Raw genomic sequence first — 17,445 nt, 5'->3', positions numbered from 1 at the left:
TGCTGTTAGCAGCCCAACAATCTGACCCCTTAACCCATTTCACTCAAGTCTGCTCCCTACAGGATTGCTAGGTCTGACCCTAACTCTACTTCCCTCTGCTCCCTAAGGTGTTGCCTGATCTAAGCCCTTATTTATCTTCACTCTCCCCCTGGTCCCTATGGAGTTGCCAGATTGGACATTTTCTTTATCCAGGCGCAGGCCTCTCTCCTCACCTCCCACAGAACAGGGTAGGTTCCATTGGTGTGCTGTGAGGTCAGAGCAGGGGAAAGAACAAGATGGAGGGGGAAAATGACTGATAACATGTTTAGGATATTTCCCAGCCTCGACACAAATTGGGGATTTTAAGGAATCTGGCACCCCGCCGAAGGCGCTGATGACAGGTCAAGGAAAGGCAAGGCTGGGGGAAGGGAGTGAGGGTGAGGCGAGGCAAGAGGAGTGATAGCAGGGTGTGCGGGAGGGCCCAGCTGTGTAGTGCCCAGATGTTTGGCCCTCCGCATAAGGGAAAAATGAATAATTAACCCTTTGAAAACTCCCTCTGCCATTCATGAACTTCTTCCCTTATGGGTCATAAGGCCACTGCCACCCCACACACCCTTTACCTGGGACAGATCAGACGTGAGAATGAAGAGAACAGCTTGAGTCTTTCTCCCTTAACTTACCAGGGAAGAACGTGAGTGATACTGGGACATTACACACACACACTGGGGAGCTCAAATGATATAGTTCCAACACCCACATCCTTTATCAATTAGATTCAGTTCCTTTTGAAGCAGCTAAAACAGCTGGCTGTTCATTCTATGGGCTAAGATAGAGTTTCTACCTGTCACTCTCTCCATCTATTTTTGGCTCATGTTTGCCTGTCTCATGCTGTGGGCCCTGGGTTGTGTTCTTTGGTGATGTTTTTTCATGAATGACTGTTCTGGGTCTTCTAAGATATGCTTGTGAATGGAGTTTAAGGCACGCTCTGTCATTCACAGCATGCTTCATATGGTGAGTTTAAAGGCTTATGAAAACGTCAGAGGAATTTACGCACACACACACACACACACACACACACACACACACACACACACACACACACACACACACACACACACACACACACACACACACACACACACTTACACACATACTGTATGCAAGCATGCATGGATACACGCACACACAACACACACACACAAATACACACACACTCAAACACATACACTCAAACACATACACACGCTCTCTCTCACACACACACACATGCACGTATGCACTCACATACACTGAGTGTACAAAACATTAAGAACACCTGCTCTTTCCATGACATAGACTGACCAGGTGTATCCAGGTGGAAGCTATGATCCCTTATTGATGTCACTTGTTAAATCCACTTCAGTCAGTGTAGATAAAGGGGAGGAGACAGGTTAAATAAGGATTTTTAAGCCTTGAGACATGGATTGTGTATGTGTGCCATTCAGAGGGTGAATGGGCAAGACAAAATATTTAAGTGTCTTTGAACTAGGTATGTAGTAAGTTCCAGGCAAACCGGTTTGAGTGTGTCAAGAACTGCAATGCTGCTGGGTATTTCATGCTCAACAGTTTCCTGTGTGTATCAAGAATGGTCTTCCACACAATGACATCCAGCAAACTTGACACAACTGTGGAATGCATTGGTGTCAACATGGGCCAGCATCTCTGTGGAATGCTTTCGACACCTTGTAGAGTCCATACCCCGACTAATTGAGGATGTTTTGTGCTGCAAAATGGGGTGCAGCTCAATATTAGGAAGGTTTACTTAATGTTTTGTGCACTCAGTGTAAGCACGCACAAACTCATGCACGCATGCACGCACGCACACACACACACACACACACACACACACACACACACACACACACACACACACACACACACACACACACACACACACACACACACACACACACACACACACACATACAGTGGGGGGAAAAAGTATTTGATCCCCTGCTGATTTTGTACGTTTGCCCACTGATAAAGAAAGGATCAGTCTATAATTTTAATGGTAGGTTTATTTGAACAGTGAGAGACAGAATAACAACAAAAATATCCAGAAAAACGCATGTCAAAAATGTTATAAATTGATTTGCATTTTAATGAGGGAAATAAGTATTTGACCCCCTCTCAATCAGAAAGATTTCTGGCTCCCAGGTGTCTTTTATACAGGTAACGAGCTGAGATTAGGAGCACACTCTTAAAGGGAGTGCTCCTAACCACAGCTTGTTACCTGTAAAAAAGACACCTGTCCACAGAAGCAATCAATCAATCAAATTCCAAACTCTCCACCATGGCCAAGACCAAAGACCTCTCCAAGGATGTCAGGGACAAGATTGTAGACCTACACAAGGCTGGAATGGGCTACAAGACCATCGCCAAGCAGCTTGGTGAGAAGGTGACAACAATTTGGTGTGATTATTCGCAAATGGAAGAAACACAAAAGAACTGTCAATATCCCTCGGCCTGGGGCGCCATGCAAGATCTCACCTCGTGGGGTTGCAATGATCATGAGAACGGTAAGGAATCAGCCCAGAACTACACGGGAGGATCTTGTCAATGATCTCAAGGCAGCTGGGATCATAGTCACCAAGAAAACAATTGGTAACACACTACGCTGTGAAGGACTGAAATCCTGCAGTGCCCACAAGGTCCCCCTGCTCAAGAATACATATACATGCCCGTCTGACGTTTGGCAGTGAACATCTGAATGATTCAGAGGACAACTGGTGAAAGTGTTGTGGTCAGATGAGACAAAATTGAGCTCTTTGGCATCAACTCAACTCGCCGTGTTTGGAGGAGGAGGAATGCTGCTTATGACCCCAAGAACACCATCTCCACCGTCAAACATGGAGGTGGAAACATTATGCTTTGGGGGTGTTTTTCTGCTAAGGGGACAGGACAACTTCACCGCATCAAAGGGACAATGGACGGGGCCATGTACCGTCAAATCTTGGGTGAGAACATCCTTCCCTCCACCAGGGCATTAAAAATGGGTCGTGGATGGGTATTCCAGCATGACAATGACCCAAAACACACAGCCAAGGCAACAAAGGAGTGGCTCAAGAAGAAGCACATTAAGGTCCTGGCGTGGCCTAGCCAGTCTCCAGACCTTAATCCCATAGAAAATCTGTGGAGGGAGCTGAAGGTTCGAGTTGCCAAACGTCAGCCTCGAAACCTTAATGACTTGGAGAAGATCTGCAAAGAGGAGTGGGACAAAATCCCTCCTGAGATGTGTGCAAAACTGGCGGCCAACTACAAGAAATGTCTGACCTCTGTGATTGCCAACAAGGGTTTTGCCACCAAGTACTAAGTCATGTTTTGCAGAGGGGTCAAATACTTATTTCCCTCATTAAAATGCAAATCATTTTAAAACATTTTTGACATGCGTTTTTCAGGATTTTTTGTTGTTGTTATTCTGTCTCTCACTGTTCAAATAAACTTACCATTAAAATTATAGACTGATCATTTCTTTGTAAGTGGGCAAACATACAAAATCAGCAGGGGATCAAATACTTTTTTCCCCCACTGTACACACACAGATGGCTACCATGTGTTTCCTGATCTGACAGTAGAGTGGTGTTTAATGATCCAGTTTCACTGCAAGGTCTGAGCAAGACCCCCAGCTAACTTCCTACAATTCTATACATTTTGTCATGGTGCAGAGAAAATTTTTGCATTTTTAAAGCTAAATTCATGCTATTCTATACATTATGCCATGAGGCTGAGCATTTCTTTCGCAGTTTTACAGCTAATTTCCTGTAATTCTACGTTTTTTTTGCCATGGCTTATGACGTGTTCAAACGCTATCTGGGGCCCTTGGGGCTGCACGGGTGTGTGGTATACCAGTGATACAGATGGTATCACTGGCATACCACACTGTATCTATCTGCCATTCCACAGCACATCTAGCACTCTTCAGATGACAAACTCCATCTGCATTCCTGTGTAGTTCTGATCTATAACTTTGTGAAGTTAGTTTGCTTATTTCAGTTAACTAGTATGTAGTAACTCTTTCTGTGTCTCCTGCCCTGTTCTGTTTTTAGTCTGTGCTTTCTCTCTGTAGTCTGCTGACTGTCACACTGTTGACCTATTCCCTGCTCACCACACACACACGCACGCACGCACGCACGCACGCGTGAATGCGCGCACGCACGCACGCATGCAAAAACTCACACACACAGCATAGCTATCTGTGCTATCTTTCTGTGTGATCCATATGTATGGGCCAGTCTTAGTGTATTGCTGCGTATTGATATCTGTTCTGCACGTACAGTATGCATAAGTACAGTATGCATGAGATTCCTCTAAGTGTAATAGAACGTGTAGGGTTTCCGTCTGTACCATAGTGTTGATGAGGACATGGGTTAGTTGTATTCCACTGTGGTCCTTACAGTTCCCTCATGCCCACCAGCCCAGGGCAGAGCAGATCACATGGGGGGACAGGGAGGGGGTGACAATACCGCCTGTGTGCAGGAGTAATGGGGGAGGGGGGATCAACCAAGGAGAAGGAGTGTATGCAGTGTATGTGACTGTGTGTGTTACTGTCTGTTACATCCCCTAGAGGTTATTGACCCTCCCAGTTGTTGGCTAGAGACGCCTGTGAGCAACTGGGCCGGCAGCTGAGACTGCAGACTGGGTCCCACCAGAGAGAGAGAAAGCGAGAGGAAGCGAGAGAGAAATATTTAGAGGGAGAAATAGAGGGAGAGAGAGAGAGAGAAAAAGAGAGAGTGAGAGAGAGAGAGAGAGAGAGAGAGAGTGAGAGAGAGAGAGAGAGAGAGAGAGTGAGAGAGAGAGTGAGAGAGAGAGAGAGAGAGAGAGAGAGAGAGAAAGAGAGAGAGAAATGTGTGTCAGTCATCCTCCCTACACCACAGCAGACCAAATACTCTACAAGTCCTCTACTGCCCTCACTCCTTTCTCCCACACCCCCTGAGAAAAACACTGGTAACCACTACTTGAATGTAAAATGGGCTGTTAACTCAAATACTCCCTTCGAGGACAATACAGTCTAGTCTATCAATCTACAGTAGGAAACATCCCACCAACTGATTTCCAACATTCAGTCAACACTCCTATAGAACAGAGTATTCCCTTCTTTATCATCTCCATTACTCTGACTGGGGCCAACCAGGTGACAAATCTAATTCACTTCTGTGCTTTCCTGGCTCACCATCTAACTCAGGAAAAAGAGAAAGGGAGAAAGGTTCCTTCTTTGTTCTTCTTTGTTAGTTACCCAGGCTACTATTCTGTTGGTAGAGAAACACTTCTGGGCCTGTATTCAAAAAGAGTCTCAGAGTAGAAGTGCTGATCTAGGATCAGTTTAGCATTTTAGATAATAATAACCATGCTTATATGTACGGGGGGGGATCTGGTCCTAGGCCAGCACTCTTACTACTCTGAGACTCTTTGTGAATACACACCCTGGTGTTCTTGAGGGGCTGGCTCAGGGTTTGGCATGAGGAGAGAGTGCTAGTTCCTGTAACCTGTTCACCATGACAGGGTTATTACCGAGTGGTATACAGCGTTTACATTGGAGACCGCACCGCGCCAAACACCCACCCAAGGGGGATGAGAAATGGAGGAGTTAGGTAGAGGAGCCAGGGACTAGAGGATTCTTTTTAGGAGAGATGTGAGCTGAATAGAAATGTGATCCAAGACGAAAGTGTGTGGAGGTCTGTTATAGCAACCATGTCCTGGTGTCTGTTTTCGATGTAGTGTCGAGAGATGTGTTCTTACCAACGCTTTAGACACAGAACCGTTTGGAGTGAGTGTGTGCGTGTGTGGGTGTATTAGTACATGTCTGTGTGTGAGTGTGTGTGTATGCCACAAGTTTAGACAGCTTTGGTCATACCTCGTGAAATGGCTAGGCCCTTCAGTCTTTTATAAGCCACAGGTGATGTGTGTGTGTGTGTGTGTGTGTCTAATTTCCGTGGTCTTTATATAGCACTGGGCCTTTGTAAAGCCCTAAATTACACATCCAACATTTATCCAGCTGCTGGAGCTGCCCCCGAGGCCTATTGTGTCTGTCGGAGGAATGCAGCAGGTCATCAGCTGGCCTGTGTGTGTGTTTGTGTGTGTGTTTTTATGTAATTATGTTGGATTTGTGTGTGTCGATGTGTCTCTGTTGTGTATCTGAAGGATATGCATATTGTGTGTGTGATGATGATTAGGCTGTATGTTGTGTGTGTGTATCTGTTGGTTGTGCATGCGGGACTGAGTTTGTGTGTGTGTGTGTGTATGTTTGTTTGTGTGTGTGTGTGTGTGTTTGTGTGTATGTGTGTGTGTTTGTGTATGTGTGTGTGTGTGTGTGTGTGTGCTTCTGTTTGTGTGTTTGTGTGTATGTGTGTGTGTGTTCGTGTGTAGGTGTGTGTGTGTGTTTGTGTGTGTGTGTGTGTGGTGTGTGTGGTGTGTGTGTGTGTGTGTGTGTGTGTGTGTGTGTGTGTGTGTGTGTGTGTGTGTGTGTGTGTGTGTGTGTGTGTCTGGGCAGACCTCTTGTCTGTGGCCGTCACTCAGGTCAAATAGGATCATGTGTTGTTTGTCCTGGTGAGATTCCGAGTTTGAAGCAGGACACTTCCGGCCTTATTTGGGCATCACATCACAGAGTATACAACCTGCTTACACACTGGTAGAGCATCTGCTATGTTGTGTGTGTGTGTGTGGTGTTTGTGTGTATGTGTGACTCTCTGTGTGTGTGTGACTGTGTGTGGTGTTTGTGTGTGTGTGTGTGATTGTGTGTGTGTATTTGTGTGGCTGTGTGCGTGTGTGTGTGTGTGTGTGTGTGTGTGTGTGTGTGTGTGTGTGTGTGTGTGTGTGTGTGTGTGTGTGTGTGTGTGTGTGTGTGCGTGTGCGTGTGTGTGTGTATTTGTGTGGTCCTATCCATGGTGTAGCCTATGTATCTGTTCGTAGATTGAACCCTGCGTTTGTATACAGTACTCCTCCCATAATGTCATTTAACAGGGCTTTAATTGATGAGGTGGTGAGAGAGAAGGTGAGAGTTTGGTCAGCTGAAGCTCTCAGTCACAGTTCAGCTCTGCTTTGATTCATAAGGTTGAAGTTAAAACTGTTTATTCAGGCCTGGCAGAGATACATGGGGAACCCTATGCCTGCAGGGGTAAAACTCCAGCCAGGTCACCCGTGATACAAGTCAGTATTCGACGTCCATCCATGTCTGAGGACGTCGAGAGACGATGTGGAAACCGGCCACTAGGGGCAACAGTGAGCGCTGTTACCTTCAAGTATATTTAGGTTTCGCTATGGTGTTGTGGACAGGGATGGCGGATGGGCGTAAGCATTTGCCTTTGATTCAGTGTGTGTGTTCGCTTGTCCTGATGTCCCAGTGACAGAGGGAGTGAATAGAGTGAGTGTTCAATAGAAAGTTGTTTTTGAGATTGTTATTTTAAGCCTATCCCAAACCTTAACCCTTACCTTAACCATTCAGAGTTAACGCCTAACCCGATTTTGGAGTTAAATGCCTAAACTTAACCTGAAACACTTCGAAATTTGACGTTCGGGACAACTTCAAAATTTGACAATTGAGAAACATAGATGAGCGTCTAATTCTGACGTGAGACTGTGAGAGCTTGTTGAGTACTCTGCGTTGGTGCACTAAGTGACTTTGTTTTCTTCTCAGGGATTGAAGTGTTCAATCACACTACTTCAGTGTGTGTCTTATATAAGCATAACCCTTTGACCGTCGTGGCTCTTCAAGCCTTCGTTGTTCAGAGAAGCAGACACGCAATTCTTGCCAAGGAAAGTGATTTATTTGTGTATATGTGTGTGTGCATGTGTATATATATGTGTGTGAGTCTGTTATAAAGTGCCCCTGGGAATCCCTCTCCAACAACTGTTTGACATTGGCTCCAGCTGGTGTGTGTGTGCTTGTGTTGTCTTCCTTGGACATTGTCTTTGGGAAATCCTGTGGAAAATGTGAATCTGGGTGGCTCGCTTCCACACTGTCCTTTGTTTTTTTTTCTCTTTCTTTCTCCTGTTGGAGAGATACGGTCACTTTTTCCCTCTCTCCGCTCAACTGTCAAACATTCACTCTATCCACTCACTCTATCTACTCACTCTGTCCACTCACTCTATCTATTCACTCTATCCACTCACTCTATCTATTCACTCTATCTACTCACTATCCACTCACTCTAATTACCCACTCTATCTACTCACTCTATCCACTCACTCTAATTACCCACTCTATCTACTCACTCTATTCACTCACTCTAATTACCCACTCTATCTACTCACTCTGTCCATTCACTCTATCCACTCACTCACTCACTCACTCACTCACTCACTCACTCACTCACTCACTCACGCACTCATTCACTCACTCTATCCACCCACTCTATCCACTCACTCTATCCACTCACTCTAATTACTCACTCCATCCACTCACTCCATCCACTCACTCTATCTACATACTCTATCCACTCACTCTATCTACTCACTCTATCCACTCACTCTATCTACTCACTATCCACTCACTATCCACTCACTCTATCTACTCACTCTATCCACTCACTCTATCTACTCACTATCCACTCACTCTATCTACTCACTCTATCTACTCACTCTATCTACTCACTCTATCCACCCACTCTATCCACTCACTCTATCTACTCACTATCCACCCACTCTATCCACTCACTCTATCCACCCACTCTATCTACTCACTATCCACTCACTCTATCCACTCACTCTATCTACTCACTATCCACTCACTCTATCCACCCACTCTATCTACTCACTCTATCTACTCACTCTATCTACTCACTCTATCTACTCACTCTATCCACTCACTCTATCCACTCACTCTATCCACTCACTCTATCCACTCACTCTATCCACCCACTCTATCCACTCACTCTAATGACTCACTCTATCCACTCACTCTATCCACCCACTCTATCCACTCACTCTATCCACCCACTCTATCCACTCACTCTAATGACTCACTCTATCCACTCACTCTATCCACCCACTCTATCCACTCACTCTATCCACTCACTCTATCCACTCACTCTATCCACTCACTCTATCCACCCACTCTATCCACTCACTCTAATTACCCACTCTATCCACCCACTCTATCCACTCACTCTATCCACTCACTCTATCCACTCACTCTATCCACTCACTCTATCCACCCACTCTATCCACTCACTCTAATGACTCACTCTATCCACTCACTCTATCCACCCACTCTATCCACTCACTCTATCCACTCACTCTATCCACTCACTCTATCCACTCACTCTATCCACCCACTCTATCCACTCACTCTATCCACCCACTCTATCCACTCACTCTATCCACCCACTCTATCCACTCACTCTATCCACTCACTCTATCCACTCACTCTATCCACCCACTCTATCCACTCACTCTATCCACCCACTCTATCCACTCACTCTAATGACTCACTCTATCCACTCACTCTAATTACTCACTCTATCCACTCACTCTATCCACTCACTCTAATTACTCACTCTATCTACTCACTCTATCCACTCACTCTATCTACTCACTCTAATTACTCACTCTATCCACTCACTCTATCCACTCACTCTATCTACTCACTCTAAGTACTCACTCTATCCACTCACTCTATCCACTCACTCTATCCACCCACTCTATCCACTCACTATCCACTCACTCTATCCACTCACTCTATCCACTCACTCTATCCACCCACTCTATCCACTCACTCTATCCACCCACTCTATCCACCCACTCTATCCACTCACTCTATCCACCCACTCTATCCACTCACTCTATCCACTCACTCTATCCACCCACTCTATCCACCCACTCTATCCACCCACTATCCACTCACTCTATCCATTCACTCTATCCACTCACTCTATCCACTCACTTTATCACTGGGACATCAGGACAGGGGTACACACACACACACACACACACACACACACACACACACACACACACACTTGAACGTTATCTGCAGGAAAAAACACTGCAGAGTGATTAGATACCACAGCACTGTGCACACAGGACGTGTCTGAAGCAGATAGTGTGAGGCTGTGCGTCGGTCAAATGCTTCCCCAGGAGAAAGTGAACCCATCAACAGGAAACAGAAGCTGTTCTGTAGTGTTTCCTCATGAAATCCCCCCCACTCTGTGGTGCCATCATTCCTACTCCACTAAACTTTGTCTCCTTACTCAACCCTTACACATTACTAGGCTACTACACACCACACACACACACACGCGCGCACCCGCACCCGCACCCGCACCCACACCCACACCCACACACACACACACACACACACACACACACACACACACACACACACACCATAAGTCTGGATGTCTATGCATTGTGTCTATGTTTGAACAGTTGGAAACTATGACCATTGCGTACAAACACACACTCAACCTGTACTGTCTTTTCTTCTGCACTGATCTAGCTGATATGGGAGGATTCTGTTCCCCTGTTCTTTGAACTGGATTCCGGAAGTCCTTGGAATCAACTGTCTTATTACTTGTCAGAGGAAGACAGAAGTGCTTGAGGCTCCTTCTGATCTAGCCCATACCTCAATGTACCTTCTAGCTGATATTACATTGTCCCCCAGTGAGTAGAATGGTTGAAAATAGGTGTTTTCACTGGGCCTTCTGTTGTTCTGTTCTGGCTCATACAGGCCAGGTGTCTGAGCTGCATTAGTCTCTTTGTGTTAGTTCTCTGTTTGTCAGAGACAGAGCTGACAGATCAGAACACAAAGGCACATGTCTTCGTCACCCTTGAGATCGCATCAAATCCAATGTTATTTGTCACATGCTTCGTAAACAACAGGTGTAGACTAACAGTGAAATGCTCACTTACAATGCAGAGTTAAAGATAAAGGTACAAAATGTAATAAAAAATAGAATTATTGACAAAAGGAATAAATACACAGTGATTTGGTGGAGCATTGTGAGTGTGCAGTGAGCATGGTTATATGTCAGCATGTATGTGTGCAAGTGTGTTTCATAGCAACTACAGAGCCATAATAGACTGAAGTAAAGAGTGGAGCAGTGGGGATCTGTTAGCAATCTGCCAGTCAGAGAGCTGGGTTCTGAAGGGCCGCTGTCCAAACGCCAGCTCTGTCCCCCCTACTCACTGCTGACCCTTCACGTCTGTCCATTCTGTTTCTGGAGAGAAAGAGAGAGAGAGCCCAGGAGAGGAGCGGAAAGAATGAGACCTGGACTAGAGCCAGACCCCTTCACAGTAACAACAAGGGGCTTGTTTTAACACAACCTCTCCTGCGAAGGCTGTACACCCATTAGAGTGCTACAGTCAGTGTCAGTTTGAGTGGGTTACAGTTTGGCGTTGCCCGGGGTAACCAAACAAAAAGTGAGTCCCGCCTCCGGAGCCAATCAGAGCCTTAAAGGTCACTTTGCTCCGAGATGGAGGCGAAACAATGGGTTCTGGGCAGAAAGGCCACATTGAAAGGCCACATTGTCCCCCAAGTCCCCCCCCCCCCCCCCCCCCCCCCCCGTCCAACTGGAGATAATGTGTTATGAGTGAAGTTCTGACATCAGGGCTTTGTGTCTCCGAGCAGCGACTTACAACAGGGAGAGAGAGGGAGAGAGAGCGAGAGAGAGAGACGGAGAAATAGGGAGAGAGAGGAAGGGAGAGGAAAGAATAAGAGAGGGAGAGACAAACGGAGGGAGGCAAAGGGGGACAGAGTGAAAAAGTGAGGGGTGTTAGGGGAGTAACAGAATGTGCCAGAAAGATAAAGAGGAAAATGAAGACAGGGGGAAAGGGAGGATGGAGAGAGAATTGTGTGATCCAGAGAGAGAGAGAGAGAGAGAGAGAGAGACAGAGACAGCAAATCATTTTAGCAACTTAGTACTTTTGTGCTTTACTGCTCCAGTGGAGGAACTGAAGTGGGTTAGTGTGAGCTATTGGATGCCCTCTATTCTCACCCTCTGCTCTATTATCTCTCTTGACTCCATGTGGCAGTGTGGTTGGTGAATGGCACAGGAGGATTTGAATGGGTGTGGGAGATACACTGCTTATCTCCTGTACAGAGAGTAGATCTTGTAAAGGGCCAGGCGCCATGAGGCTGAGAGAGGGAGGCATTCAATCACACACTAATGCCTTGGCTCCAGAGACACAGACGCCTCACACACACACACACACACACAGACACACGCACACACACACACTTGTCGACAGGGCCAAATTCATTGTTCCCGTCAATACCCCCCAACCTCAACCTCTGTCTGACCCCTCTGGAAACATTCTCTTCCCCATCCCAGCTCCAGTTTGGAATTCTGTACCCCTCCTTCTCCCTCCTAATGCCCTTTCCTTTTTCCTCAAGCCTTTAAGTCACGTTTTTGTTGTTCTTTCCCGCTGTTTGTTCTTCCATGCGTGTTGCGTTTGATCCTGCTGGATTCCAGGACCGTGTCATCAACCCCGTCGCATGTTTGCAAGCTGTTTGTTTGCGGAGTTCAACTTCAAGTTACGAGGAAACATTTCGTTTTGTCGAGTAAGATTAGACGAGGCAGTTTTCCAAGACCAATTCAAAGTAGTGGAGGTGTAGCGGTCCTATGTTAAGGGTCGTTAACTGTCCAGCAATGTAAAAAAAAAACATTGTAAATTGTCAACATTGCAAGTGTTGACAGGGTGACAGCCTTGTTGACAGGCGAGACTACTGAGCCAGGGAGTCTGGGTAATGTCCCCTCCCAATACAGTAGGACACACATGAACGCACGCACTGACCATTCTGATGCAGTCCTATAGGAATGTCCCTGTTCAAGCCAGGATGCTCTCACCATAGACTCAGATCCTACACACTCCAGTGACGGAAATATCAGGCTTTTAAATGTTGGACCTGGACCAACCCACTGAAGGAATTGAATCGCTCTCTCTTATCGCATGTGTGATTTGTGTGTGTGAATGTGTGTGTGTGCGTATTTAGTACTCTCTCAGGAGTGCTGAAGGAGAAGTGTCAGAGTGGGAGAGTGTGAATGTAAAGTCCTGCCTTTTTTAAACGGGCACAGTATACCTGAGGGGCCCTCTCTTTCTGGTGTGTTGCTGGTGCAGTAGTACCGCTCTGCAGGGTTCGTTAGTGCTGATCTGCTCTCAGCACCTTGCAAGCTGAATGAAACATGAAACTGCCCCCTCACTGAGCCAAAATGGAGACCATCAGCCAAAGATATCAATCTTTCTACATCTGTCCTAGCTCTCAATATCACTCCCCCTAGCCTACCACTTCCACTAACCTCAAACTCCCCCAACTACTGTAAACTCCTTTCCCCACACCAGAGGAGGCTGGTGGGAGGAGCTCTAGGAGGACAGGCTGGAATGGAATACATGGAACGGAGACAAACATTTTACTTCCATATGTTTGATCTGTATGATACAGTTCCATTTATTTCATTCCAGCCATTAAAATGAGCCCGTCCTCCTATAGCTTTTCACCCTAGCCTCCTCGACCCCACACCTGTATATCCCAACAGTCCCTCTACCCAGTCCTCCAATTCTTCCCCTTATGGTCCCCCCCCCCCCCCATCACCCCCTGTACTTATTTGACTGGACCAACGACCAACTCATAGATAAGGCTGGACCGTATTAGCGTCACACCGGTGGTCACGAGTCATGAAGGCAGTCAAATTCCACGTGACCATTTAGTCACGGTAATCAGGCTTGCTCTGATGCTGCTGATGGTCATTAGTAGCCTACCAAACTTGCTAACTGCCTGGTACTCAGCACTCTATTGTTCTTCTAATCACTCTGACATCAATGCAAATGTATTCAAAAGAAGAATCAAACACTTCATGAGAGCCCATGAGCTCATATCCCATAAGCCCAGGCCTCTACTAAAAATAGGAGGATCAGCTTTCTATAGGCTAGGCCTACTATATTTATTTCTCAGCTTTCCTAATATTAAGCACATTGCATATATTTACAACAGGAGTATAGCCCACCAGGCTGGCATGAAAATAAACCACGTGGAAAAGTGTCCTCCATTCGCTATTGAAGTACATAGAAGACATGTATTTTTTCCACTGCCCCTGTTTCGATACAGGTGCATGATAATGGTCCATTCTAAATCAAAACAAATTTCACACACATATTATTTAGTATATGTAAAGACAAGATTAAATCAAGGATAGTCTGATGGGTGACAATATTAGCCTATCACATGTGAATTGTATATTATCACATGTGAATTGTATATTATCACTTGTGAATGATGCCCAGCATAAGAAACAATTTCTTTTTTTTTGCTACTTTTTCTAATCATAGTCGCGCACCTTGTGTAGCCTAGCCCGTAGGCCTATGTTTTAATAAGGTTTGTATCACAACTAAAGTGGCAAATAACTTAACATTAAGCACATTAATCCGCTTTACAAGGGGTGTAGAGCCTAACTGGCATACATAAGCATTTTCAAGTTTGGGGAAGATCATGTTCATAATAAAAGCCTTACATGTATAATTGCTTTTGTGACCACTTTTGATAATGGTGTTTTCCGCTAATGGAACACTCGTGCTCCCTCTCTGGCCTCTAGGTCAACAGGCTCTCTGTAACGGCTGTCGCGAGAGAGAGTAGACCAAGGTGCAGCGGAGTTAGTGTTCATCATTGAATATTTAATAGACGAAAGAACACTATACAAAAATAAGAAAACCGACAGCCAAACAGTCCTGTCAGGTGCAAAACACTAACAGAAACAATTACCCACAAAACCCCAACGGAAAAACAGGCACTTATGTGTGACTCCCAATCAGCAACAACACTCTACAGCTGTGCCTGATTGGAAGCCACACGGCCAAAATCAATGAAACAAACTAACATAGAAAAATGCACATAGAACGCCCACCCAATGTAACACCCTGGCCTAACCAAAATAAAGAACAAAAACCCCTCTCTATGGCCAGGGCATTACACTCTCGTTACGGCGCACTCCTGTCACGAGCGTTATGCGCATAATGACACTCACCTGGACTCCATCACCTCCTTGATTACCTCCCCTTTACATGTCACTCCCTTTGGTTTCTTCCCCAGTCGTCATTGTTTCTGTTGCTGTTTCATGTTGGTGCACTGTTCGTGTTTCTTGTTTTGTTCATTTATTTATTAAACGTATTCACTCCCTGAACTTGCTTCCTGACTTTCAGCGTACATCGCTACACCTACTACCATGTGCGCATTGCTGCGCTTATAATGTGAAGAAATAACCTAATAGTTTATCAACATTTTGATCTGTTGCGTCAGCTACATTGCGAAAATAAGTTATTATTTTTATTCTAGTGGTTGTATTCATTTGGGATCTATCGCATCCCACGATTTTCCCAGAATACAGTATGTTTGGAATATTTATTCCAAATGAATAGGTGGACCTTTTTACTATGGGGGATAGTAGATTGACATAGGCTAGTGCTTTTGCTGTTCGTTAGGCCTACTCATATTGTTGGCTGACAAAAAGTAAATGTGGACATTTCTTCCAATATCTTCAATATGCACCTCAAAATTGGATGTGTGTTTGAGGGATCATCCAACCAGACAAGACAAATGGATAGCTGCTGGAAGAGAAGAGTGAACATCAGTATTATGAAGACGATGACTGAGGAGTCCTAGAGTGATACCATTGCCTCATCTCCCCCTGCCGCCTTATATGTGATCTCCTTGGTGATCACCGTGGCAATAAGGCCGGGGCTGCCAGGGTCACATAAGAGCAGAGTAAACACAGATGTTGATGTTGTTGTGCCAGGCAGCTGAAGGCCGAGGGCATACTCTGTTATTACGATTCTACAACACACTGTTTCTCTTTAGAACAGACCGATCAGATGGCAGGTGTGTGTGTGGTAGAGGCCCCACACAAGGGGTTAGGGCTAGACCTAATCTGCTCCCCAGTTTGTGAGTTAAGTTGTAACCGTATATGGCAGAGGGCATAGCCCTTTCCTCCAATCAAATGACCTAGTGGCCTCATGGGTATTTTAATACGTCGCTTAAAATCCGGTGTTTCTATATAAAGCGGATTTGATATTTTTTAGTGGTCTGTGATGTAAATAAAGTGTAATATTGGGATGCAAACTCAAAATTGAATACATTTGAACTCTATAGCATACATGGTACAGGTGTCTTCTTTTTTAACCCCCAACAATGTGTGTGAGGTGTATAGTTTTGTTTTATAGTAGATTTGTTTAAGACTACCAGGAAACACTCTGTGTGACCCTAATTTAGCCCACTGCAGTAAAAGGTTCAACTCAAGTTACCTGGGGAGACAATTTATAGAGGCCAGTATTGCTTTCATGGAAGTATTGCTTTTTTGCACAATACCTTAGTGCATTACTATGGTGTATTACTTAGTGTATCAGTACCTTAGTAAATGACCTGACCTTAACCCTCCCATCTCTCCCCCTTTACAGACAGTAAGGCCATCGTGGATGGGAACCTGAAGCTTATCCTGGGTCTGATCTGGACTCTGATCCTGCACTACTCCATCTCAATGCCCATGTGGGAGGACGAGGACGATGAGGACGCCAAGAAGCTGACCCCTAAGCAGAGGCTGCTGGGATGGATCCAGAACAAGGTGCCCCAGCTGCCCATCAACAACTTTCACCGTGACTGGAGGGACGGCAAGGCCCTGGGAGCCCTGGTTGACAACTGTGCCCCAGGTAAGCGCTGATGCAGGATCTGTGACTCATTCTGTTAGACTCTGCTGGCTTGGAGCTGACTCAGAAACAGTTGAGTGTTAGTTCATTTGACTGGATGGATGGCAAGGCCCTGGGAGCACTGATTGGCAACTGTGCCCGAGGTAAGGCTTTGAGGAGCAGTTTGAGTGCAAATTGTCAATCTGTAAGAACTGTAAGAGTTTTGTAAGAGCTGATCCAAGATCTGTGCATCATACGTTTCATTTGTTGACAATAGTCTTCCAGGTTGTAACTCATTTGAGAGTTGTTTGAGGGTTGATTAATCATCCATACTATTCACTGAAACAGTACACTAAACACTAACCTCAGCCATAATTCCAAGTATGTGTCACAGAGAAGTTCCAGAGAAACTCCAGTGTTTTTGAAACAGTCTTGTTGAAACACCAAGCCTAATGAGACCAGGTCAGGGGTAAGGGTTATGTACGTTCAGGGCTGACTAACTGGTTGATGTTAAATTTAAATGTTAAAATGGCGCCGGAAGAAATGGCAGCAGTTTTACGGGCGCCTAACCAATTGTGCTATTATGTGGTTTTTTTCGTGCTATTTGTAACTTATTTTGTACATAATGTTTCTGCCACCGTATCTTATGGCAAAAAGAGCTTCTGGATATCAGGACAGCGATCACTCACCTAGGATAAGACAACAATTTTTCCTTCAACAAGCAGGACGCACAGGATGTACTTCAGACACCCGACATGGCCAACATCCCTGTCATTGGCAGGAGAAAGAGACGCAGGTACAGAGGACACAGAGCGGGGTGCCTCG

At 45.5% G+C, this 17,445-nt stretch overlaps 1 protein-coding gene across 10 annotated transcripts in view; it reads left to right on the top strand.

Moving 5' to 3' along the window:
- The window catches only part of LOC115198815 (filamin-C), an 85,072-nt gene that overhangs the window by 11,613 nt on the left and 56,014 nt on the right, over positions 1-17,445 (top strand). For all 10 annotated transcript variants that reach the window (XM_029761113.1, XM_029761118.1, XM_029761112.1 and 7 more), the window contains exon 2: positions 16,396-16,644. In XM_029761113.1, coding sequence (XP_029616973.1) covers positions 16,396-16,644 — 249 coding nt within the window. The remainder of the gene's footprint in view (positions 1-16,395; positions 16,645-17,445) is intronic.

Source organism: Salmo trutta, chromosome 8, assembly GCF_901001165.1.
Source record: "Salmo trutta chromosome 8, fSalTru1.1, whole genome shotgun sequence".
In the NCBI taxonomy this organism is placed as follows: Eukaryota; Metazoa; Chordata; class Actinopteri; order Salmoniformes; family Salmonidae; genus Salmo; species Salmo trutta.
This window is presented reverse-complemented; position numbering and strand designations above follow the sequence as displayed.